The sequence below is a fragment of the Limanda limanda genome, chromosome 15 (assembly GCF_963576545.1).
Source record: "Limanda limanda chromosome 15, fLimLim1.1, whole genome shotgun sequence".
Taxonomy (NCBI): Eukaryota; Metazoa; Chordata; class Actinopteri; order Pleuronectiformes; family Pleuronectidae; genus Limanda; species Limanda limanda.
Genome location: NC_083650.1, coordinates 6,224,381 through 6,249,504, shown reverse-complemented (window position 1 = coordinate 6,249,504; position 25,124 = coordinate 6,224,381). Strand labels below are relative to the sequence as shown.

General features: G+C 40.3%; 1 protein-coding gene across 3 annotated transcripts; it reads left to right on the top strand.

Moving 5' to 3' along the window:
- Positions 1-6,923: 6,923 nt before the first annotated feature.
- LOC133020188 (atlastin-2-like) lies at positions 6,924-23,169 on the top strand. 3 transcript variants are annotated; one of them, XM_061086661.1, is made up of 15 exons: positions 6,924-7,006; positions 12,064-12,224; positions 13,023-13,235; positions 15,137-15,268; positions 15,418-15,522; positions 15,626-15,676; positions 15,777-15,833; positions 15,957-16,049; positions 16,310-16,448; positions 16,854-16,981; positions 17,424-17,480; positions 17,634-17,705; positions 17,891-18,322; positions 20,083-20,097; positions 20,532-21,065. In XM_061086661.1, the coding sequence occupies exons 1-15, from the start codon at positions 6,934-6,936 to the stop codon at positions 20,670-20,672; spliced, it is 1,869 nt and encodes a 622-aa protein (XP_060942644.1). In that variant the 5' UTR covers positions 6,924-6,933; the 3' UTR covers positions 20,673-21,065. The 3 variants fall into 3 exon arrangements, with proteins under 3 accessions (XP_060942644.1, XP_060942641.1, XP_060942642.1); XM_061086658.1 differs by lacking the exons at positions 20,083-20,097; positions 20,532-21,065 and adding an exon at positions 21,106-23,169; XM_061086659.1 differs by lacking the exons at positions 6,924-7,006; positions 20,083-20,097; positions 20,532-21,065 and adding exons at positions 7,601-7,790; positions 21,106-23,169.
- The last annotated feature ends 1,955 nt before the right edge of the window (positions 23,170-25,124 follow it).

The following is a 25,124-nucleotide window of genomic DNA, read 5'->3' as shown; positions in this document are numbered from 1 at the left end:
TGTTATATTATTTTATATATTATATGTTATTGAATTAATATGTTAATTAATGCATAACCATGTAAGGAATAACGTGATGATGTTGCTGAGGTGTTTTAAGTACTTCTAGGTTTTTTTATTTTATTATTTTGTCTGTAAAATCTCAATGTGTTTTAATTGACTGGCAACTATAGTCTTCACATGAATGCACTGGACCTAAAAGTACTATATACTACATTGCTGTATGAAAGAATGTACTTATTATCATTATTATATTTTTTTCAAGTCTATAGCTACAGTTTAGTGTAAAATGTCCACTTTACACAATATTGTTTCATGTGCAACAAGAAGGAATGGAAAGATCTAAAAGTTTTAAATGAAATACTGGTATATTTATTTGACGTTACTAGATCACATCAAGAATCAAATCATATGAAGACATCAGTGACCTTTTCCCCCTTTCAGAGTTTAATACTCATATTTATAATAATGTATAAACAGTATTTCAATTTTTGCTCTGTTTTATGGACTATTGGACAGTTTAATGTGTAACAATGAACATGCTCCATAGACTGATCGTAAAGTTTGTTTTGTATTTCACGTCTTTGCTGATGATGTAGCTTTCAGATACATGTAGTGGTGTGGAAAGTATATTTTCCTCACAAAGGTAGTGGAGAAGAATAAAATAGAAATATTGAAATAGGACAGTTTTCTTAAAACTGCTTCTCTGTGCAGTACTTAAGTTTACTCTGTGTTTTTCGACAGTATTTAGATTTACTGTCACTTTCTAGTCAAGTCGGTTGATGCACTTTTCTTCCTCTGTGGCCATCATGTGGTTAATGGCATGTTTGGCGAGGGCCGTGCTGAAGTGGCGTACTGTCCCACCCCTACACCCCCAGCAGCACCAGCTCAGCATTACAGTTACCTGGGATGCAGAGCCTTGTGAGTGAGTAATGTCACTGAAACAAAAGCTCTGACAGCAGAAGTGTGGAGAGAGTGATGAGCCCCCCTGCTGGCGTGTAAGCTGGCCTGGCCTCGGAATCTCCTCTCAGGCTTTCCCTTTTTTATACCCCTGCCCCTGAGAACCTGCAGCCCTGAAGACACCAGGATCCCAGAGAGGCTCGCGGCCCTCGTTTGCCATCGGTCAACGGTCAACACCAACGGCGCTTTATACTTCTACTCCACCACATTTCAAAGGGGAGTCTTGCACTATTCATTGATATGAAAGCCATAGATACGTGTTACTTACTACAGATCATATTGAACCTAAAAGCATATAAACTATACTTAAAACACCTCAACCCACAGCAACATCATCACGCTCCTTATATGCTAATGTTCCAATAATAATCCAATAACATATAATATATGATAATATAATAGACTGATAATGGCTTTCGTTAATCACATTTACCTTGTATTTTATAAATATTATGTTAGAGAACTTTTACTTTTTTTATTTTACTTTATTTTATTTTTATTTACGATACAAGTACATTTCTTCCACCACTGGTTATAATACACGAATATGCAGCTAACTTACATTCAGATTACATAGAAATGACATGACAGTACAGTAAATACTGCATATTGCCGTACATACTAATAGAACATTGGATTCGGATTTATTTCCCAAACTTTTTAATTATATGTTTATGCTGTTTCATAATAATGACAACAATACTAATAAAACTTAATTTCTACAGCACTTATTGGAAAAAAGCAACCGAGAATAAAATAAAACAGGTATTTTTTTGCCTGTTAGTTGGTCAGGGCTAAAGAGTCTTCAAACTCTAGGCCTGAGTTAAGTTTACCTAAAGTTGAATCTGATCAGAAAACAGACAATGTGACATGTTCATAAATATTTTCAACTATGTTAAAAAACAGAACCTAAGGTAAAATGTTTGTATTTTAGTGTTAGGATGTTTCCCACTGGAGACCCGGCCCTCAACCCTGTTTCTGTTAAACACTATGGCTATAACATGAGGTGACCCAACACCACCAGCTTCTCCTGCCTCCCCTGCCTGTGCCAGTCTCTTGCGGTTGCCAAGGTAAGCGTCACGGCGACCATGGGATCCGCCGCAGGCTTGGAGAGATGGATGCCCAGCTGTGACAGGGCGCGTGACATGATACTCAACAATCAGACGCCATGACAACCTGGCAACAATGCTGTTGATTCAGCAGCACGACCGAACTGTATGAGGAGCTGGACACAGGGGACTAAACCTGGTGCAGAGTGGAGGCAGCACACTGAGGTGTTGGGTTCAGTGTAATGTAAAGATGTATTTTAAATCAATACCTGCAGAGGAATAACAGGAGCTTCATGGTGAAAATATTTTCCCGACATATGTCTGCTCTTCTCTGTTTCTCTCTTCTCGTAACTATACACATTTATATTCAAGTACTGTGCTTGAATACAAGTTTGACAAACTTTACTTGGGAATTGCTAGTTTACACAACTCCCCTATAGTTCAGTGGGGATTATTTAGAGCTTGACCGATATCGATACTTTTGGGCCAATAGAAATACCGATATTAGGAAGTAAAGAATTTCTGATATAGATATAATGGGCAGAATATACATCTATTAAAAATGGAAATGATTCCAAAGATGTTGTTATCCAACTCTGATGACTAAGAAATGGGATTATGGCTTAAAAATACCTACAAGTAATAATAAATTAAAACCCCAAATGACAGATATATAGAACTTGAATTAAGAAAAAAAAAATGAAAATGTAAATGTAGAAATTGTGTCTTCTGTAAAATAGAAGATGACATTTCTTAATCAAATTGGAATTACTGGTAACTTTACCGATTGAAATTTCAATATCAAGATTTTACATTTAAACATACAATAAGGTAGAAATATGTATTACATGGTTTACAGCCACAAATGTTCACATTTATTTATTAAAAATGTACATAATTATTTCATACATTACATGTTGTAAAATTACTCATTTGAGTTTATCCCTTTATATATTCTTTGTGCTGTAGTTGTACATTTCCGCAAAAGACAACCGTCCAGTTTTAGTCCAAAAGAATTGAAGTTACAGGAGGAAATTTTTAATTTCTATTATTTGGATATTCAAGCTAGATCCCATTAAAAAAATCACCAGGAAGTCAATTCAGCCTTTGGTTCTGACAGACTAAAAATGTATTATGTCCCGAGAGTTAACCAGCATCACCACCAAAATATTATTCATAGTCTCCAAGTGGATGAGGCCAATGTAAATGTTAAAGAACAGCAGTGGTTTGTTAAAACTCTGGTAGCAGATTTCAGAATGAGCTGAAGTTGTATTATGTTCTTTTTGAGGGAGACCAGACTGGAAACTGTTACAATGAATGTGTGAATGACTTTCTCTAAATCTAAACCTGACGTATCTGGTTCTTTCTATTTGTTTGATGAGATAAAATGATGACGTGGTGTAGTAACTGCCTTGAAGTGGCAGCTCAAGCTTGGACTCTGGTCAAAACACATTATTCTTTAGGTCGAGATGAAGTGAAAGCTGGAAAAACAGACACACACGTTATCTTTACTTGTTGTGAACTCTTCTCTGCCAGAGTTCAAACTGACTCCTGCGAGGAACTCAATCAGGCCTACACTGCCACCATGTGGAAGCAGGGGGAAGTCTTCCCTCTGCCGTCCTGCATTTTCCAAAGTAACTTTTACCTCCAAGTTGGGGCTCATATAAGAATCCAAAAACAAAGGATTGACTGATAGTGTAAAACACAAGTTAATGATCCAGTCAGTGGTTTTCATTGTCATTGTTGGTTTCTGACAATTGGCAACACAAAATATTGTAGAATGAACATTTAAAATGAAACTTTATTCTCTTTTTTTATATTTCATTTAAATGTAATTGTTTTATCTCCTTTATTTCCTGTATCTCCTTAACTCCTTCACACTTTTGGAATGGCCCTGCATATATATATATATATATATATATATAGATATATATATATATATATAGATAGATATACAGAAAGCTATATGAGAAAGGTCCCATGCAGGGAGAAAACTCCTGGACAGCTCCTACACACAAACACAACACACACACAATTACTGTATAAAAATATGTCCAGTGCACACATCTAAAGGTTACTGCAGGTCTTGGGGTTCTGTCACTGTTCTCTGACCCTCTCTCTAAATTTATCAGGGCCTGTCAGCACGTGTGTCTCTCATATTTCTGCCATCACACGGGGCAGGCTAAGAATAGAAGAGCACTGACACAGATTAACACGGCTCGTCTCTCTCTCTCAAACCCAGACTCTTTATTTATAATAATGAAACTATTATTTTTCTTTTACAGCCATGAACTTCCTCTTCCTATGTGACCTTTTCCCAGTTAAACCACACTGACCTCTCCCATTACATTGTATGGAAGAAGGGGGAGAACGGAGAGGAACCTGCAGTCCAGATAAACAGCCAGGACCACAACAATGACAGCAGGTTCTGATCTTTATTAGTTGTAAAGTCCTTGAGCATTGAAGTTGTTGTGGTGGCGGATGAAAAAATATGTTTTCTGTCTGTTTTCAGCTGTCAACACTGGGCAGCCAAATCCAGAACGAGGAAACCCCCTTGCCCTGAAAACACTGTAACTGTGAATGTGTGCACAGGACAAACAAGAGTGTCCGTCTGTGACCCCTAAATGTCACATCTAATCCCGGGCTGGAGCAGGATCCCCTGGATATGTGGGGTTGTTCCTCAGAGAGAGAGAGCACGTTGATCCAGCACACAACAGACGCACCATCACACACGGCCAACTGAAACCCCATTGGCTCATGTGCAGCGTTATCTAGGGCGAGCTTTGAGTCCATCTTCTGTTTTTATTTTTCCTCTGTCTGTATCTTTCCGAAGTAAAATAATTGAATCAGCGACTTGGCAACAGCGTCTGACTCACGTGACCATCCTCAGCAGATGGAGTCAATGAACCGTGGATGTTTAGATTTACATTTTTCTGAGCACTTATTGCTGCATTCACCACAAGATTTAATTGGGGAAAGAAATGGTTACATAAGCAGAACTTTAGACATGAAAATCAGAAACAAATCAAAATCACCACATCCTTACTGTGCCTGTTGGTTTCGTGCAAAACATTTGGAGCCACATCCTCCCAACCACTAAAACCCAGGTCTCTGCAGCCAGGTGGAATTTCACATAAGGATTAGAATGTCTGAAGAAAAGCTGCTCTCCTATTTCTGAATCTCTGACAGCGGATATTCTCTCCACAATGTCAGTACATAATGAACAGCTGGGTAAACACACAACGGCAGTGTATCTACTGACGTGAAGGGGATTTTTTGAGACTTTATGTTTGGCAAACATAAACACCGGGAGCAGTAAAAAAGACTGTAAGGTTAGGAAGTAGAGGACAACATATCTCTACTGCATCATTGATATAAACACAGGAGAGAGGTCTTATCTTTATTGTGGGAACTGTGTACGCAGTGTTAACCTTCATCAAGCTGGAGTGTACAGGAGTTAAGTGAAGATATGAATTGATGTTATACTATACTTGTGATGTCTCACGAAACTGTAGTACATCTGTGAGTCTGTGATTGTTTTGAGCTAATTCCCCCGCATGCCAATGAAGCACACAGCCACTGTGTGTGTATGTGTGCAAAATAACTCAATAATGCACGGGTAGATTTGCACCAAACTTGGTGGGTTTATTATTTGGAACGGTATATCTAGAAGATGGCATTTTGTTCAGCTGATGGGTCAAAGGTCAAGGTCAACAAATAAAATGGCCCAAAAACACGTTCTCTCTACACAAATAATTAAACTGCATGACAATTTGAGAGTTACAGTTATACTCATATAGTAAGTGACGTCATGAAAGAAGTCAAAAATATATTTTTATAAAAGACATCGTAATAACTTAATTATTAGATGGCATTATTACAAATTTAAAAACATGATTGGGGTATATTCATCAGGAGAAGAGAAGAGAAAAGAAGAGAAGAGAAGAGAAGAGTAGAGAAGAGAAGAGAAGAGAAGAGAAGAGAAGAGAAGAGAAGAGAAGAGAAGAGAAGAGAAGAGAAGAGAGTGAGACTGAGAGACACATTGAGGACACAGGTTGTCAGGGAGACGTAAACATGTGTCACTTATGTTTCAATTGTTATGAGAAAATTACATTTTGAATATTAAGTATGCAGAATTACTTGTTTTCTATGCACCTGAAATATGCACATAAGCATCACTGAATTGCTTTGACAACATAGAAACCATTAAAAAACCTTTAGATTGCTCCAATTTTTGATTTGTTTACATTATTTTTCACATTATTTCCTTACCGTGACTGTAAGAAAATCTCTCATCTCTGCAAAGCATCTGCTGTTGCACAAAACTTCAGATTTTTCCAGATGCACAACTGAGGACATGACCCTGGCTTCCTGCGCAGACCAATATTCTTTGCAATCTGAAATTTACAATGATAAGAAAACCTTTATCCTCATCAAGCATATCTCAAGGCTGCATCTTTTGAGGCATCTCTGCATCCTGCACGACTGTGAACAATAACCTTTAGTGACATCATAGTGTATAAATGACATCACGATGACCATATATTGTTATTAAACGTAAACTGACTGCGGCAGTAGGGCTATAAGGGAATCTCTTAAAAAAAATGCTAAGTATTTTTCCTGAGGACATGACCTTGCTTTCCTGCACAGACCGATATTGATGCAGGGGGAGCCAAATCCTCTGCTGCAGGAAGCATATTATTATAAATTTATTTTTTTCAGGTTTTAAATTGAAAATGCACTTTAAAAAATGCGTGATTTAAAAAAAAAAACGCGATTCAACAAACAAACAGCGATGCGTTTTTATTTTATTTTTAAAAAGAAAAATACTTTGCGGCAGCTGCGCGAGCTCCGGGCACAGCGTGACAAGAGAAGAGTTCCCGTGACGTCACACACATACACGTTAGAAACCCAGTCGTCCAAGATGGCGGAGGTGAGCGGGCTGCGGGGCAGGAATCACTTCAAGCCCGGACACGGGAGCCAAGTCGCCGACGAAGGTAGTTAAAGTTAAAGTTTGTTGGAGTTGAGATGTGAAGTTGTTTTTGTTTTTGTTTTGAATTTGTCGCCGGTTAAACTCTCGCTCCCCCCCCCCCTGCCAATAGTCCGCGGTGTGTTTTCCGTTGGAGACCCGTTGTGTTCTGGTTAGACAGGGGGAGGGAGTGTGGCTCTTCCACTCACCCAGCCGGAACAAGCCTCCTCTCCCCGCTGAGCTCCCACAGTCCACCCGGGGGAAAGAGTGGGATTCGACCCCAGAGAGACTCGTGTTTTTCAGTGTTCGCTTTCTGTGTGCGGAGACGTGTTTTCCCTCCGTAACTCGAGCTGGGGGACAAACCGTCTTTTCACCCGGATACAGAATTCAAACCCGGGACACCTGTCTGCTCATGTGTCCCGCGGACTGTCCCCCTCACCTGGCCCCGCGGAGGACCACCGGAGTCCGGGGGGGGGGGGGGTTTACCCCAAAACAAGCCTCTACAGCCCGGGTTGGTTCAAACTGCCCCGGTGTGTGTTCACTGGTTTTCAGTCCACACACATACAAGCTAATCTTCTCATCCCACTAATGACTGGGGTATTTTTAAAGAATCTATAATTAGTGTGTTCACTTTGCCAGCGGACTGATCCAGGCTCACTCGGACCCTCGGGATAGAACACACGTTTACACTGGGTCATTAAAAGTGGATCATTGATAATGGACTTGTCCTATAAACAGAAGTCAGATAACAGCAGGCTCCTGTTATTTGCTCGGACCATTCGTCATGTTGACACGGGACAGTAAAGATCACGGTAATGTTAAATTGATTGGGTTTGATGAAGTCAAGCAGAATGACAGAAAAACTAGAATTTGTATTTGTTTATTGTTTCCAGCTCCTGAGATATGAGGCGTAAATGTTTTTCTTTCTCGTTCTATGTATGGTGGTTAAATCTTTCGCTGCCAGTCAATCGGAACAAGACATTTGAAGAAGTCACGTCAGTCTGGGAACATTTTTAACATTTATTTAGACTAAATTTCTCTATCATCAAATCGGCATAATATGAAATTCCTTTCATTTGTTACCATCCCTTCATTTAACAGGGAGACGTTGTTAAAACACATTGTGAATCTGAAACTAATATATTAATAGATTGTAACTGTGGAAATTATCAGTGAGAAAAACTACTGAAGCCTCATTAACTTTAGATAAAGTTCAACATAAACTTAGTCAGATTGATGACACTGCTGTTTACGTTGAATTGGGAGCCTGACTTCTGATTTGAAACAGACCTGAAATATCAGTCTTGATGCCAGCTTTTCTTGTATTGAGGTATTTGTACTATGCAGTTTTAGTGTCAACTCAGTATTGATCTCTAATGTGAATATATCCAGTATCTGTCGTAAATGCAAGTAAACTAATGATTCTAACCAGTTCTACTTAGCTGGGACTAACTAGTAACCGTTTCTCTGACATGGCTTGTAGACCTTGGGTTAAGGTGTTGTTGTTTTTAACTTCAGATTGTTTACTTGGTGGTTTCTGAATGAAAACCTCATGTTTGACTCCATCTTCTCATCACGGTGCTGCCATTATATTGGATTTTGAGCATGTTGTACTGCTTAGATTTGTTATTGCTGTCATTCTCTTAACATTGACTGGTTAGCAAATAGTAAATATTCAGTCTTCAAGGCTCATCACTGATATACTGAGTCCCTTTATCATGATAACCCTTATGTCTACTTCCACGCAGGCCAGCTAACTCTGTGGCAACAGCTTTCACTCACTGAGGCTTCTCTTAATCTGCCCTTTGTCCTCACAGACTCCAGATTGGTCTGCTCTGCTGCAATTGAACATTTGGCCTTGTTGAATCGAGTCCAAAGAGGCAGAGTCAGGTTGTCCTTTGGTGCTGGTTTGCAGAGAAGTCAGTGAACCTGCATTTCAATAAGTTACAGTGGATTCCTCGCTCTCTTTCACATTGCTGTCTTACAATCCAAATTATAACGTGAGTCGTAATCAACAGGGCATCGGCAAATACAAGCTAAATGCAAAGTATTTTCTGCGACTTTAATCCCAAATGATTGTTCATTTCGTCGTTCCTACACTCAATCGTTTGAAAAAGCCGGAGAAATCAACTCTTTAAAGTGTGAAACCTACCGTATTTAGACAGCTGCTTTAAGTTGAGTGAACCATGGCCTTATCAGAGTCTGCCTCAGATATGGTGCTGGAGTCCAGGGGAGGCAGACCTGATTTGGGACGCTGTGCTGAGATAGACACGCACTATTCTTACCGTGCATAGTTAAAGACAGACTCCCATAAGAAGTGGAACGACTGACACTTTGTCTCTATGATGCACGAACACATCCCTACGTAACTTTGTGTGAGCAGGAAAACATGTAGGCCAGTTAATATCTGCTAGCTGCCTCCCTAAGATAAGGAAAGGTAACGTGGCTAATTTTAGTTCTGCCCTCGTTTCTCCACGCTGGGGAGTGGGACAGTGCATGAGCCACGTTATCATGATGTGTGAGTGTCGTGCATATCAGCAAACTTATGGCTTTTAACTGGCTTTTTTAAATGTTTCCCTGCATGCTTGTTTTTTTTCTCTCCCACATTCTGCTGCAACACAGTTCAGTCCCAGCAGAATAGTGTCTTTGTGTGGGTCGCCTCTGTGCCTGCAGTTTGTGCCACTTCATCCTGCTGAGTGCTGCTCAGGGTTTGTTGGGGAGCTGCACTGCAACAGATTGAGGAAATGTGCAGGGCTAATTTGTTTGCTGGGCAGCAGCTTACTGTAACAGCCCAGCGCTGACAGCAGCAGCATCTCGGACTCGAGCACAGCACTGCTGCTGCCCTTTGGAATCTTGCACCACGTCTGACTTGAATGTCCTTGTTCTAGTTTTTTAATTATGTTTGACTATTAATCATTGAGTTAGTAAATGGTGAACATGTTGATGTCCTGTTTTATTTTAACTGTCCAAATTTAACCTGACACACCAGAGGGTTTGTCCTTATAATAACAGTCTGGTAAGAATATTCATAAATGGTTGCTAAAGCGAACAGAAAAACATCTTTTCCATTTTCCCCCATCTTCTTTCAATGAAGAAATTCTAATTTTGATACAACGCTACAGCAGCATTGACCTGTGTATGAGCCGCCATTGTTGTAACAAACAGTTGCTCCACGCTGTTGACACGCAAAGACTGGCAGTACTTCTTCCCTTACAGGATGCTGATTGATCCTTTTCAGCCACAAGCAAATAGCGCAGAGGTGGGAGCCATGAAATGGTGAACTTTAAAAAAACTTTCATTAATTGATTATCAAAATAGTTGAGGAATCAACTAATCATTTCAGTCCCATGTAAGATCTTCTCTCCCTGGCCTGCGCTAATGCCAGGATGCTGTTATCACTCAAGGTGGGACAGCTGCCGTCTCATAAAGTAAGTGCAGTTTGGCAGATGGTTTATATAGAAAATTCAAATAAGGTTGTGATAGTCTGGGGCAGAATAAACTGCTGTATAATCATCTGACCCGTTCAGTGTTGACGCAGGCGTTTACCAGCCAGAATGGAAGCCAGCTCGAGTTAGACTCGGCTAACCTTGTGTTTACCACAGTGTTGCCCATGAGTTACTCTGTTGACTGTGATGAATGTTATTAGACAATATGTTCCCACGTTTTAGAGCAGTTGTATGTCTAATCACTAAAACATTTGGATGACCAATGCACAACACTTGTTGTCATACCTGTTTCATTGACCAAGTGACCTGCCCCTTTCAGGGCGTACTGTTAGGGAGTGTCATCTTAATTCGAAAAAAGCATTTTAGTTTCAGGTTCTCTAATGTGAGCTGCTTTTCTGTTGTAGTAAGCTGAATATTTTTGAACTGTTTGAACGTTTGAAGATGCCATTTTGGACTTCATGAAATGTAATTGTTAGAATCATATATTTTTTTACTCTTTTCCAACATTTTATAAACACACAATAAATGAATCAAGACCATAATCGGCCTCTATTCAATAATGAAATGAGTTGAAATATGCAGCACTAGATAAATGATTCATAGAGAAGTTAGACGTAGTGATGGCGAGATGAAGCTTCACGCAGCGTTGACGCTTTTCATCCAATTGGTTCACTCATGGGCCGAAGCTCCATGGTGCTTCATCTGCTCTACTGCGCCATTAAGTGGACAATAAATGTAAAACAGGCAGAGTGCTTATAATGATACCGTGGCTTTGATGTGTGAGGCTTTAAGCGTCACCACATACGTCATCAACATAGGCCTCGATACGCGCATCACAAAAGTCTTCCTGCATCACTCGACACACGCTTCGAAGCCTGGACACGGAAAAGACACATCACTAGTTAGACGTAACTTTCTTGAAATTTATTTCCATAAACTCATATCTTTACTAACTTAATTTTTTGTTTTTGGAATTGTGGTTTGATGAGACCAGTTATTTGAAGACATCACCTTGGGCTTTGGGACAGTTTCACCATTTTATAGACTGATTAATCCATAAAAGATTCCTGCACATTGATAAAGAAAATAATTATAATTATTTATTTTTTATGGCTTTATTTGACTGGGACGGTGCGTTAAAATGAACATTTGTTAACATATGGCAGACAGGCTTATTTGTGATACTGCTGATGTGGCAGTGAGGAAGACAGACGGTTTTAGAGGAAACGCGTGTCACAGACGCAGCAAAATAACAGAAGAAAAGTGTGCAAGCTATGTCCTTGTTACCTCCTTCTCTTGCGACCTATCTGTTGGTCCTTTGTGATTTTCAGTGCTAGGCTATTTTCAAGCTTGACCTAGATGGGTAGACCAGAGTAGATAACAGTATTTAGCCCAGCACAGATTGCTGGTACAATTAGGAATTTGACCCGTATAGGACAATTCCATTTTTCTTTAACTCAGACCAGTGGCTTGTTTCTCACGGCTTATTAGAATAAAACTCGCCAGATAAACCCTGCCTCCACATTCTTCTCCCTCTTCTCACTTTCCGCCCATCGTCTGCACACTAACATGCAGCATGGAGCCATCTAACCAATTGTAATTTGATCTTTTTCTCTCTACTTTGTTGTCTTCTCCAAAGGCTTGAGTGGCATGGAAGAAATTTTTCAGCATAAGAAGAGGCCTCCTTTAGCCATGGCTGAAGATCTAGAGGTTGATTTACTTCCCAGGAACAAGGCCTCAAACTTTCGCAAAAATGCCAGCATCCCCCCCTCACCTGATGAAGGGATTCACGAAGAAGAGGTAAATGTAAATTATTTGCTGAAACATTCCTGTCTATTAACGAGCATGCTTACCATATCTAACCAGAACTGAGCATAATATTTTCCCAGTGCACAAGCGAAAACAAATGTCTTTTGAAAACATTATGGCACTCAAAGATACCGCTACCATTGCTAACGCCCTTACATTTCATGTCAGAGAAATTGAAAAATAAATTCCTGGTTCTGTTTATCGAGATCAGCTCCGAATTGTGGGTCATGCCACACCCCTCCGCTAATCCTGCTGACAGACAAATATACAAACAGTTTGCAATAAAAACATAACCTCCTTGGCAAATGTAATAAGACATTGGAGGAGCTAAAACAATCAACATCTGGCATTTGAGTTTGAAAAATTAGGATTCAGCTCGAACAGATATCCTGAAAAAGGTTGGAGGAAAAATAAACAAGAAGAAAAATGACTCTGTCTGAACAAGAGCAGGAACTATAACATGTACTATGTACTTCCTGGTGATAACAGACTTAAAGCTAAAGAGGTGCTCACAGCTGAAAAAAGAAAGTTCCTTACCTCGCTACAAAGCATAAATATGAAATGTTTTAAAATACAAATAGTCTGCCTTTACGTGTATTTTATGATAATAAATCAATTCTAGCTCGGTAATTTCTTTGTCATACTCCAGAAGTCGCTCGGTAGGCTGACTTCATTGTAATTTCCAGTTCCCCGTCTCCTCCAAGTAACCAGCCTTGTCATCACAGTGTATTATCTTGAACTTCTCTCAAGCCTTTGAAAGCCCTATTGATTGAAACCTTGTGTCCTCAGGCTCTGATAGAGGAAGCAAAGGCCAAGCCCATCCAGGTTGTCGTGGCCAACGGGGACGAGCACAGCTTCGAGCTGGACGCCGCAGCGCTGGAGAAAATCCTTCTGCAAGATCACGTGAAGGACCTGAATGTGGTGGTGGTGTCTGTGGCTGGGGCTTTCCGCAAGGGCAAGTCCTTCCTGCTGGACTTCATGCTGCGATATATGCACAGTCAGGTGAGATGGTTTGGGGGTTTCACACTGCCTGTGGACATACAAGGGTATATAAACAAAAAGGACACAAATTCACATCGTCAGATGTTCGTTATATAGGGAACCATAAAGTAAAATCCATTAAGAATTTAAGACTTTGGCTATTGAACATTTTAGTGCTGTCAATCAATGAATCTATCAAAGTGTTTATTGTCACATGCACCAAATAACAGCATCATCAGAGCAGTGAAATTCTTATGACCTGGCAGGCAACATCTATGCAGTAGACAGGCAATACAAGATAAATAATAACATAACATATAACATAGTACAACAAAATTTAAATGAAGGGCTAGCAGCAATTTACAGGGTGAAGGAGTGAGGAATATTAAATTAAATATGCATATATGTGTAGAAATTAAGTAGTGTAGTTGTATGAGTGGGGGAGCAGAATGTACATGGTGATTGCAACTGTTTAGTGGGTCAATGTTGCTGGTTCAGAAGCCTTACGGCCTGGGGGAAAAAGATGTTTGTGAGTCTGGTAGTCCGTGCTCAGATGCTCCAGTAATGTCATTGTTATTGGATCTTGTTTAATTTTAATGGTACAATTGAATGCATTTCTATTTAACAGTTGTGATGTGTGTTACACATGTCCGTAAAAACCTGTTTGGCAGAATATTAGCAGGACCTCAATATAGTGCACTTCAGTGTACAACACAACTAACTATGATATTCATGCTAAGAGGGTTTATATTTGCAAATTAATGTACAAGACCTCTAGGCTAGAAGAACAAACAAGGCAGATAAAGACAAAAATGTGGAACCAGGTTTTTGCATCGGTTCCACACAGTGACAAGCAAAGACAAGTTCTGTCTGTTGGGTGTCATTCTTTAATACTTTTGAATGACACAAAGTGGTACGTTGCGTACCAACACAGTTCATACAGACACACTCTCTCGGGAGTACATCTTACAACTTTGTCCCACTCAAGTATCAGCAACTATTTCGCCAGACCTTCTAGCAGCAGCTTGACACAGATGAAGCCAAGATCAACTTACATTCACACGTACACACACACAGGAAAGGAGGAGTACATTTTGAGACCCTTTCTCACAGCTGTTGGGCAACATGAATATGAGCATCATGTGCAAGTCTGACCTGATCTGCACATGTTCACATTTCCCCCCCAAACACTGATGCTATTTATTCAGTTGTTCTCTATATTCAGTTCTATCCAGCAGTTGGTGTTACACATCATACTTCTGCTACTCCAACACTCCCTGTTCTGTCATCAGATTGTGTTTAGTCGTGCAGGAGAGATCCACTCTAATGTTAACTCGCGTCACTCAGAATCAGTTCTCGTTTTTTGACTTCCAAATGAGATGGTTTGCATTTATATTTCCTGTTTGTCGTCAGAAAGTCCTCACTTGTCAACAGCAGATAGGGACAAGGCCACAGTGTGTTGCTTTTTATTGATGCTTTACTGTTTGTTTTTTGAAAAGAGTGACAAGTGCCAATATAATATTTAATATTTTGCTCTTATATAAATACTCATTATCTGTACCCAGCTGTAAGTCCCATGTTACTGTGTATTGAGTGTGATGCTATAGTTCCCTGTTAGATGAGCAAATTGGCAAATGAGAGATTATACTTACAGACCATTACTTAGGCCTAATATCATCCCATTAAGTAGCTACATGCCCAGTGAACATTGCACTGGTAGATGACAGGGGGGTTATATAAGGCTTGATACAGTGTGACCTGATGGTGGTGTTTGATTAAACTGCAGGTGAACTAAATCATTTTCTTTATGAATATGCAGGGACAACTTCACACAGGGTTTGCAGGAATTGTGGTTAGAGAACTTCTAAAAAGAAAATTAAAACGTCTTTCTGTGTCTCTTCCCTCTTTGCCCTTTGCTGCAGAGTGATTCGTGGATTGGAGGTGATGATGAGCCTCTGACAGGTTTCACGTGGCGAGGAGGCTGTGAGAGGGAGACCACAGGGATTCAGATCTGGAGCGAAGTGTTTGTGATCAACAAGCCAGACGGCAGCAAGGTAGAGAGTTTTCACAGAGTTAATATTGTCCTCAAACGAGCTAAATGAGAAATGTTTAAATTGAAAGACCCTTAGATTTGTGACACAAATGTACAAGAAACAATGCGAAGCTGGCAGCATATTACATCTTTTGCATCTTCTCCCAACAGGTAGCCGTCCTCCTCGTTGACACTCAGGGAGCGTTCGACAGCCAGTCCACCATAAAGGACTGTGCCACTGTGTTCGCCCTCAGCACGATGACCAGCTCCATGCAGGTGAAACTTAAAGCATGTGTAGTTTGGAAAATATGTTCTTCCTGTTCTCTCTTAGAAAAATCCTCAGTTGTTTCATGTTGTGTTTATTTCTTTGTGTTTTCAGGTGTATAATCTCACCCAGAACATTCATGAAGATGATTTGCAGCATCTGCAGGTTTGTGGCATTTCACCTCCCGTCAGCAAAGAGCAGAACCAAACTCTGTCACATCATCCTCTCCTGTTTTCTGATGGTAATTAGTTTTTCTCATATGTAGCTTTTCACGGAATATGGTCGACTAGCAATGGAAGAGATCTACCTGAAACCTTTCCAGGTACTGACTGCTTCTGTGTGTACATGCATGTAGTTGTACAACAAGAGAGAACATTTAAAGGTTATTTTGTCCCCTAAACCGTAGATTACATATCATGTGTCTCTCGTTGTTGATTGTTTTTAGTCCCTGATGTTCCTGATCCGTGACTGGAGTTATCCCTATGAACACAACTACGGTTTGGAAGGAGGCAACGCCTTCTTGGACAGAAGACTACAGGTGATAGTGTTTTTGGGGGATTCTTGGTTGGACAGAGGAAATATTTTTCCGTCCTGATATTTGTTCACCTTGATGTTAATGCAGCAGCTCACACTCTCCCTTGCTGTCAGAGACAGCACGCCTCCTTTTGAAAAGCGCAAACATACTTAATGTCATTGCCTGTTCAGATGTTTGCTTAGTCGAGTGTGTGTGCACACATCAGTAAATGACTGAAAGATAACACTTTGACTGAGAGAGCACATTGTTGTCTGCTGACACAGGTTAAATGCAACCAACATGAAGAGCTGCAGAATGTGAGGAAGCACATCCACTCCTGCTTCTCGAACATCGACTGCTTCCTGCTGCCACATCCTGGCCTCAAGGTGGCCACCAACCCCTACTTTGACGGCAGGCTGAGAGGTGTGATAACAGGAATCTACAAACGTACTAAAGGATAAATAAATAGAACTCAGAGAACACGTACCGCCACCAAGGACCCACAGTTCCCTTATGAAATCGCATTTAAACTCACTTGATCCAGATTTTTATTTGAATCTCCACCAAATTACATACACTCATAAGTATCATTCGCCTAAACATGGCAGATTTTTTTTCAGGAATATCCTTGAATTATTGTCTGAGAAATCAACGAAAATGTCAAATAGCGTTCTGTCACAACGTTAAAGTAAATTTCAAAAAACAACAACATGTATCTGCCCTTTTTCTGGAGCCACACCAAAATGTAATGGGTTCTTTCCTGACCCATATCACATCCTTCCATCAAGCTTTTTCTGGACAATGAGGATAAGTGTTTTTGTGTTTCAGACATCGATGGTGATTTCAAGAGGGAGCTTACCAAGCTGGTTCCTCTCCTCCTGGCCCCCGAGCGACTGGTAGTGAAGGAGATTGGAGGCAACAAAGTCACCTGCAGAGATCTCCTGGAGTACTTCAAGGTCCTAAAGGATTTCACATAAGTCCATTGATTGTCACAGTTTGTATGTCACAATAAGATAATATACAAATCCTCGAAGAACACACTCCAAATAAACAGCACTAAATTTGTATAGATAATTAGCCACAGTCGACTGTGAACAGTGGCATCCTTGTAGAGAAACGGAGAAATCTTGAAAACCACATTTATAAAGACGTGTTAAAATTGTGGTTTGCAAATTTTGATTAAACTTTCCGGTTTGACAAAGACACACAAGTGGAAGGAACATGTCTGCTACTTTATAGATGCAGTGCATTTTCTTTCACTGTTGCTCCTGTGTTTGTGTATTGTTTTATTTGTTTAAAAGTTGTCTGGACACTATAACCCATAGAACGTGCTCTAACCTCCAACTTACCAGCTTGTTCCAGTGATATTAACATTATCCTCATTTCATTTTCCTGCAGGCTTACATAAAGATCTACCAAGGGGAGGAGCTGCCTCACCCAAAGTCCATGCTGCAGGTTAGTGTCTCAAACCTGAAAGAGCTTATTCAGAGTTCATTGTGTTTAGTGACATCCTGCGGCCAAGTTGAATATTGCAACCAACGGAATACCCATTGCCTCACACTCTGCTGTTTGAATTTGATTGTTTTTTTGTTGTCTCCCAATTCGCAGGCGACGGCAGAAGCCAATAACTTGACGGCTGTGGCAGGAGCCAAAGACATGTACGGCAAGAGCATGGAGCAGGTGAGGACGTGTCTGTTTAAAAGGAGTTCACAACCTTTCAAATCATTTAATATCCAATAGAAATCCTGCAAACTAGTAAACAACCTCGTTCCGTGCTTGTGTTTTATTTAAAAACACCTTTGTCTTCATCAGTTTAGTCAGTCAAATTCATTTCCTCTGTCACTTTTATGTCTTCCACCCCTCAGATCTGCGGTGGGGACAAGCCATACATCGCCCCAGCCGACTTGGAGCGCAGCCACGAGGAGTTTCGCGAGCACTCTGTGGGCTACTTCCGCTCCGTGAAGAAAATGGGCGGCGATGAGTTCTGCCAGCGCTACCAGAACCAGCTGGAGTCCGAGCTGAACGAGGCCTACACCAACTTCTCCAAACACAACGACGGCAAGAACATCTTCTATGCAGCGCGCACCCCCGCCACACTGTTTGCAGTCATGTTTGTCACCTACGTGGTGTCTGGGGTGACTGGCTTCATCGGCCTGAGCACCTTAGCCGCGCTGGCTAACTTTGTCATGGGCATAGCGCTGCTGTCACTCTGCGCCTGGGCGTACGTGAAGTATTCTGGAGAGTTTCGGGAGCTGGGAGCGATGATAGACCTTGTGGCCGATACACTCTGGGAACAGGTGGGTCCACGATGTGTGTGTGTGTTTGTCCTGGAGCGCTCACTTTTGATTTGTTTGAATGTAGCTTGTCAATTGTCTTCCGATGGTTCTTCTTCTTGTGGTCTTTAGGTATTAAGATCATATTAGTAATATTTGGTACTTTGGTCTGAAGCCGATAGATTTGAGGTCAAATGTTTTTCAACTGAAAAGTTCTGAAAAGGTAGATCTGGAAAAGGAGCTGCATTATATGTTTCAGCTGATTTAAGGTCATCGAAACAAGTTTGGTATCAGAGCATAAGTAAGAAATTGCTGCCTGTAAATGAATGTTATGATTTTGCAGGAAGTTAATGTTTTGACTATAAAATGTGATGATTGTTTAGAGTCTTAGATGATATCTTCAGGTTGTATTTTTTATCATAGTTCTTCAAAACCTAAAAGCTTTTTCAGCTAAAATTCAGATGTGAAAATAGTTGGTGTCACAGAACAGACGTGTTTATTCAACTGCCTGTGTCACATTAGAAAAAGTACTTTCTGTTTTTATGTTTGTTTAACACAAGATCATTTATTGTTCAAGGTTTTTAACTTATCAATATCTGCTGTAAAATTCCAGTATTAATCTGCCATTAATATTGCATTTAGATTTGATTTTTCAATAGAATTTGCCCTTTTTCTAATGAGATATATACATTTTTCTTAATGTTAATAAGAGGGTAAAATTTGTGTGTTGCAATTTGCTGCTTGAGCTGTTTCATGTGATCTTCAGCTTAATTTTGTTTCTTAAGTTATTTTCTTGGGTTCATTTCTGAAAAGTGTTTGTGTTAAAGGGACTCTTACCTTTGTTGCATTTTTACACTTTTTTTGGATAAGGTTAAATTGGTATTAATAAGGTAATGACACTCTAAAATGCAAGACAGACCCACCAGGAGTAAAAACAAACAATAATTTCGCTCTCATAATATTTAGTGAAAACTTCAACCAATAAAATTCTTCGGACCGAAGGACCTTATTGGCTGACAGACCTGTCTGTTTGCTGCATGGACATGCAGGTTTTCCGTCTGCTTCTTGTGGCGTATTCGGGCCCGCGTCATCAAGGCAATGTATATAACTTACCGGTGCTTCTGAATCCGAATCCATTGCTTTGGTAAACAAAAACTCACGTGCGTGCGCGGAGGCAGTAGGTTGTAAGTGTAAATAAAGTTTCTTCAAAAAAACACCGCGGATGGGAACGAGGGAGTGGGGCATTGGAGGAAGGCGGGATGATTTGAATGTGCTGTAATTCTCAAATGCAACAAAGGTAAGAGTCCCTTTAAAGCACCATCACTTAAACATAATCTGACCAGAGGAAGAGTTTAATAAGAAAAACATTGAATGTTGAAGTCAAAGATTTGAAATACGAGTCGCATCAAGTTTCACGTCATCTTCTTTTCCAGGATGGAACAATAAGCATGTGTGTGTGTTTTTCTTTGTCATTTTCTGTGTCTGTGTTAGTTTCCTTGAAGTTCCTCACGTTGCTTTTTATTTTGAGGTGTTTTGAAAGACCATCACTTTTCCTTCTCTCTGCTGAATCATCTACTTCACTTCATTACCATTGACTCACCTCCCAGCTTCAAACTGAAACTGTCAGCACCTTCTTTTATTTTGCTCACTCTCTCTTCATTCCTTCTTTGCAAGTGTTTCATCGGCGTTTGTGATCCACCACAAACTCGTGCCTCCTCTGATGTCTTCATCTGACCCTCCTCCCTCCCCCTCTGTCTCCCCCCCCCCCCCCCCATGCTTTGCAGCCGACGGTCAGAAAGGTGAGACGTGTCGCTTCCCGTTTCTCTGAACTTCTGCCTGCTGTTCTGTCTGATTTCCTGTTTCCTTTCTCTTTCCTTTCTCCTCCACCTCCTGCTGCCGTTCTCCTTGTATTCTTTTTATTTGTGTGGTTTGAGGTTAAGACAAATAATTTTCACTCTGTCAACAATAAGCTGTTTAGTTTCTAAAATGCACAGTTGTGTGACAAAGTATTTACAATCTTTATCAGCATTTCCAGATGATTTTTATAAAGACCTCTGCCCACATAAAAAAAACACCTAAATAATATTTGAATACAAATTGAATCGTATCAATATGGACATGCTCTGTCTCCTGATTCCCACTTTCAACTTCCTCTCTCTGAACGTCTGGATCCGTCTCTCATCTCTCTTCTCGTCTGTCTGTTCCCTCGTTTAACTCTCCCGTTCCCTCGCAGGTGTTAACCAAACTTTCGGAGCCCGTCAGGAGCCGCCTGGCGTGGCCTGCCTCTCTCCTCCCATCAGCAGCGACGCTGGGACTCGGCGTTCTGACTCCTCAACAACAACAATTACAAGAAGAATTACTAGCCGCTCAGTGACCAGTGGATTCAGTGGCAAACGCTCCTCTCACATTGAAGCTGCTGCAGTCTGTTGCTTTCTTTGGTTAACTCTCACTTGAATGGTGCTGGACTCTGACACTTTGTCCTCTGGCTCTGAAAACTGACAGAAGCGAATCTTCTCAGGATCTCCAGGACGTGCAACTCGCCCCAACGGTTTTTATTCATCTTATTCTGATGAATGTGGAAAGGATGATTCTGATTTAAGTTCTTTTCAGTTGAGGGTTTTTTTCGGTTGTGACGCGTTTTGCTCGTCTCTGCTCAGCATGTTGGTTCCATTGATTTTTACCTTTTTTTTAAGGTTTTTCTTCCCTAACTTACTTTCTTTCAGTTTCCTTATCCCTGTCCGTTTTTAGACAATTTAACCTATTTGTCCCATAAATGAAATCTCTCTCTCCTCTTTCCTCTGATGCAGGTTTTGAAGCCGCTAAGTGAACATTATATGGAAGACAACGTCAGACAGACGGTGGTTAACTCTCTCAAAGCCAGCTTGACAGACCAAGGCTCGCAGCACACCAAGTTAAAGACTCACTGACACTCTTCCTCCTCCTCCTCTTCCTCATCACATTTATCCTCCCTGCCCTCCTCGCTCAACATCTTCAGTCCTAGAACTGTGGAACTAGTTCAACACCAAAGCTTCTCCTCCCCTCCCCCCACAAACACTCACCATGACATCGTTGACCTGTTTGCCGTCTGTGCTGCTCTTCATCGCCCCCCTGTGCCTCAGAGCAGAAACTGCACGTTCATTGGAGGAGAGGAGCTGGCAACTTCGGCCTCTTGCCAAACCCTTGAAGGAAGATCATCTCCTCCTGTGTGCCACGCTGGGATAGTTGTTGTAATGCACACTGTAGACACACACACGTACACACACACACACACTCTTTTGCTGGCTTTGCGATGGAGCTGTAATTCAGGGAAATCTGCCACGTCAGTGCAGCTGTAATCAACAATAGATGCAAACTCTTATCTGTGCTTTTAACGGCTCAGTGTCGCAGGACAAACTGTTCAGAGCTCACAGTGCAGGAACGTTTCTTACAAGCACAAGTGACCAATCAGCTTAGGACTGTAACATGGAGATGATTGTTTTCTCTTGTTTTTCACTACCTCAGTGAAAACAGATTTTAAGATTTCAAGTCGATGCGGATCATGTTCTAGTTGTGAACGAGTTAAGTCTTAACAGTAAAATTTCCAGCCTGTTCTGGTAAATCGATTCATTTTCTCCCGACCTATTTGAAATGGACGGAAATTAAGTATTTTATTTCTCTACAAATAACTCACCTGCTTGCCGCCGTTATTCAGTTTCTTAACTCTAAAATCTGGAAGTTGTGTTCACCAGGTAAAATCCAACCTCTGTACACATCTGTCTCACTCTTGAATACTCTGACTGTCACACTGAAGACGACTGTAGCAGACTTTTGTTGGCTCTTTATTGTAGAACTGACATGTTTTATTTAGCCTCTAGTGTCTTGTAGCAGATCCTCTGCATGGTGCTGTGTTGTAGCATAAAAGCTAAGCTAAGAGCTTTTAGAGCCCAGCGATTAGTCAGGTATCCTCCACTGCCTTTCATCACATCCACCTCAGCTCCGACTGCTTCCTCTCGTCCGACCACATGAAGGCTGATAGTTCGATTTTTGCCTTTAGGGAGTGTTTAGCTCAAATCACTGTTACAGGAAAATTCGGGCATTGCGGAAAAAAAATCCATTCATTTGCTTTCTTGGGGAATTGTTTACTGAGACGATTCCCAATGAAATCTGTTGGATAAATATGAAGCTTCTGCCTGAAGCTGCTTAGCGTTGACCCCCTGTCTTTAAGCTAAGCTAGGCTAATTGGCTGCTGGCTACAGCTTTGTATTTAACTGCTGAACTCGTTTTCTAAAACTTTTCCTTTTAGCTCTCAGAATTTCTCTTCGTATTTCTTCTTATTTTTCTTTCTTTTCTCTAAAAATCTGAATCCAAATCTTTTTTCTTTCTCTCAAATCTAAATCTTTAATACTTTTCCATTGGCGTCCAAACTTGATGTAATTTATAGAGTGTAGAAATGTGCTGCTCCCTTCTGTCTCTTGAAGTTAACACACAAACGGCTGCATCACATCTGTCTGAGCTCTTAACATTGATTCCATCCACAGTGTTTCAGTCCTGTTCGGTCTCTGTCTGTGTTGACATAGAGCGGGCATGTATGTTGGATTCAATATTTAAATAAACTTTGGAATACGTTTTATAGTGAATCACTTGACAGTGGCTGTGTTGTTTTTTTCTTAATTTAACAGTTTGTGGTTCGTTAGACGACAAGTTGCTGCTTTAGGTTCTCGTTAGTTTTCTTCCGAGGACGAATGTTCATCGTGTGAATATTTGGATTCTGACAGGAAACCGTTTAGATTGTGATGAGTGGGTCGGAGACGACGTATGTCCGACTTTTAAAGATCTCTGGTAATTTATTTTTGAATGAAATGTTTTACCTTAAGAATAAAACATCAACACAATTCTTCTGGCTCCTTTTTGTTTCTTTTAGGAGAAAATGTGTTCAACGGGTCAAAGGAGGCAGTTTATCACATTTCAGTTTCATCATGAGCTCAACTTAGAAATCAGTTTCTCCAAACTAGATTTGCACAATAAAACTGCAGTTCCATGTTTATTGAAAGAAACTGACGATTGTGCTTCCATGTTGGGATTCTAAGAATAGAAGTGAAGGGTTAAACTGAGCACACTTTATAAAAAGTTCTCAACTCATGGGTTTGACTGATCTATCGTCTTTGTTTCAAGGAATCATGACATGTTTTTATATTTCTGTCATAGTGTTGAATTTTTCCATTTCCTCACAGTAAATACTGAGAAGGTGAGAGTTTGCACAGTGAGCTTGAGGTCACTGAGGAGGAGGAAGAGGAGGCTGAAAGCCTATGGCTTCTTTTATGTTGACAGTTTATACAAAGTACAATTACAAAAAGGTTGACTAAATCTTGAAGGTGTCACTTGATGTGCTCATTATTCACTTTACGAAGTTTTACAAATGAATCAGGAAAATAATCTGATTAGACCGTGATGAAAAGACATTAGTTGCAGTTTAATGTTTCATTATGTATATTGTGTGTATCTTATATCTCAATGTGTGAATATGTGATTTTCATATTTATTAACTTTTATCTGATGACTATTGAAGGCGCTATACAATTAAAATGTATTTTTAAAAGGATTAAAAACTAGATGCAGTTTTCCTGATCATACTTAGTAAATACAAAGCTCTTGGTATCAACAGTGATGATCTCAAACGGACGAATGCGTTTCCACAAATGATCAACAGGAGGAGCCAGAGTTTTAAAAATACAGTTTTATTTCATCACTGAACTGTTTGAAGATGCAATTTTAGTAACATTTCCACGGTCTAGTATGAATCCAAGAAATTGTTGGAATCGTATTTTTTAACCCTTTTAACAACATTTCATAAACAAACAATAAATGAATCAAGACCATAATCGGCCTCTAATCAATAATGACATGAGTTGAAATATGCAGCACTAGATAAATGATTCATAAAGAAGTTAGACGTAGTGATGGCGAGATGAAGCTTCACGCAGCGTTGACGCTTTTCATCCAGTTGGCTCAGTCATGGGCCGAAGCTCACTGGTGCTTCATCTGCTCTACTGCGCCATCAAGTGGACAATAAATGTAAAACAGGCAGAGTGCTTATAATGACACCGTGGCTTTGGTGTGTGTGAGGCTTTGAACGTCACCACATACGTCATCAACGAAGGCCTCGATACGCGCATCGCAAAAATCTTCCTGCATCACTCGACACACGCTTCGAAGCCTGGACACGGAAAGACACATCGCTAGTTAGACGTAACTTTCTTGAAATTGTCAAACAGACTTATTAGAGATGATGAAGGATTAGTTGATGAGATATTTAATCAGCAACATTTTATTTCCATAAACTTATATCTTTATTAACTTAATTTTTTTGTTTTCGGAATTGTGGTTTGATGAGACCAGGTATTTGAAGACATCACCTTGGGCTTTGGGACTGTTTCAACATTTTATAGACTGATAAATCCATAAAAGATTCCTGCACATGGATACAGATAATATTTATAATTTTTTATTTTATTTGATGGCTTTATTTGAAGGTGCATTAAAATGAACATATGGCAGACAGGCTTTGTGATACTGCTGATGTGGCAGTGAGGAAGACAGACGGTTTTAGAGGAAACGCGTGTCACAGACGCAGCAAAATAACAGAAGAAAAGTGTGCAAGCTATGTCCTTGTAACCTCCTTCTCTTGCGACCTATCTGTTGGTCCTTTGTGATTTTCAGTGCTAGGCTATTTTCAAGCTTGACCTAGATGGGTAGACCAGAGTAGATAACAGTATTTAGCCCAGCACAGATTGCTGGTACAATTAGGAATTTGACCCGTATAGGACAATTCCATTTTTCTTTAACTCAG

Bases quoted from the DNA above. Each gene is read 5' to 3' on its own strand.
- LOC133020188 (XM_061086661.1), top strand. From the start codon at position 6,934: ATGGCGGAGGTGAGCGGGCTGCGGGGCAGGAATCACTTCAAGCCCGGA. The intron at 15,523-15,625 runs GTGAAACTTAAA...TTGTGTTTTCAG, and splicing joins CGATGACCAGCTCCATGCAG to GTGTATAATCTCACCCAGAA. The intron at 15,834-15,956 runs GTACTGACTGCT...GATTGTTTTTAG, and splicing joins TCTACCTGAAACCTTTCCAG to TCCCTGATGTTCCTGATCCG.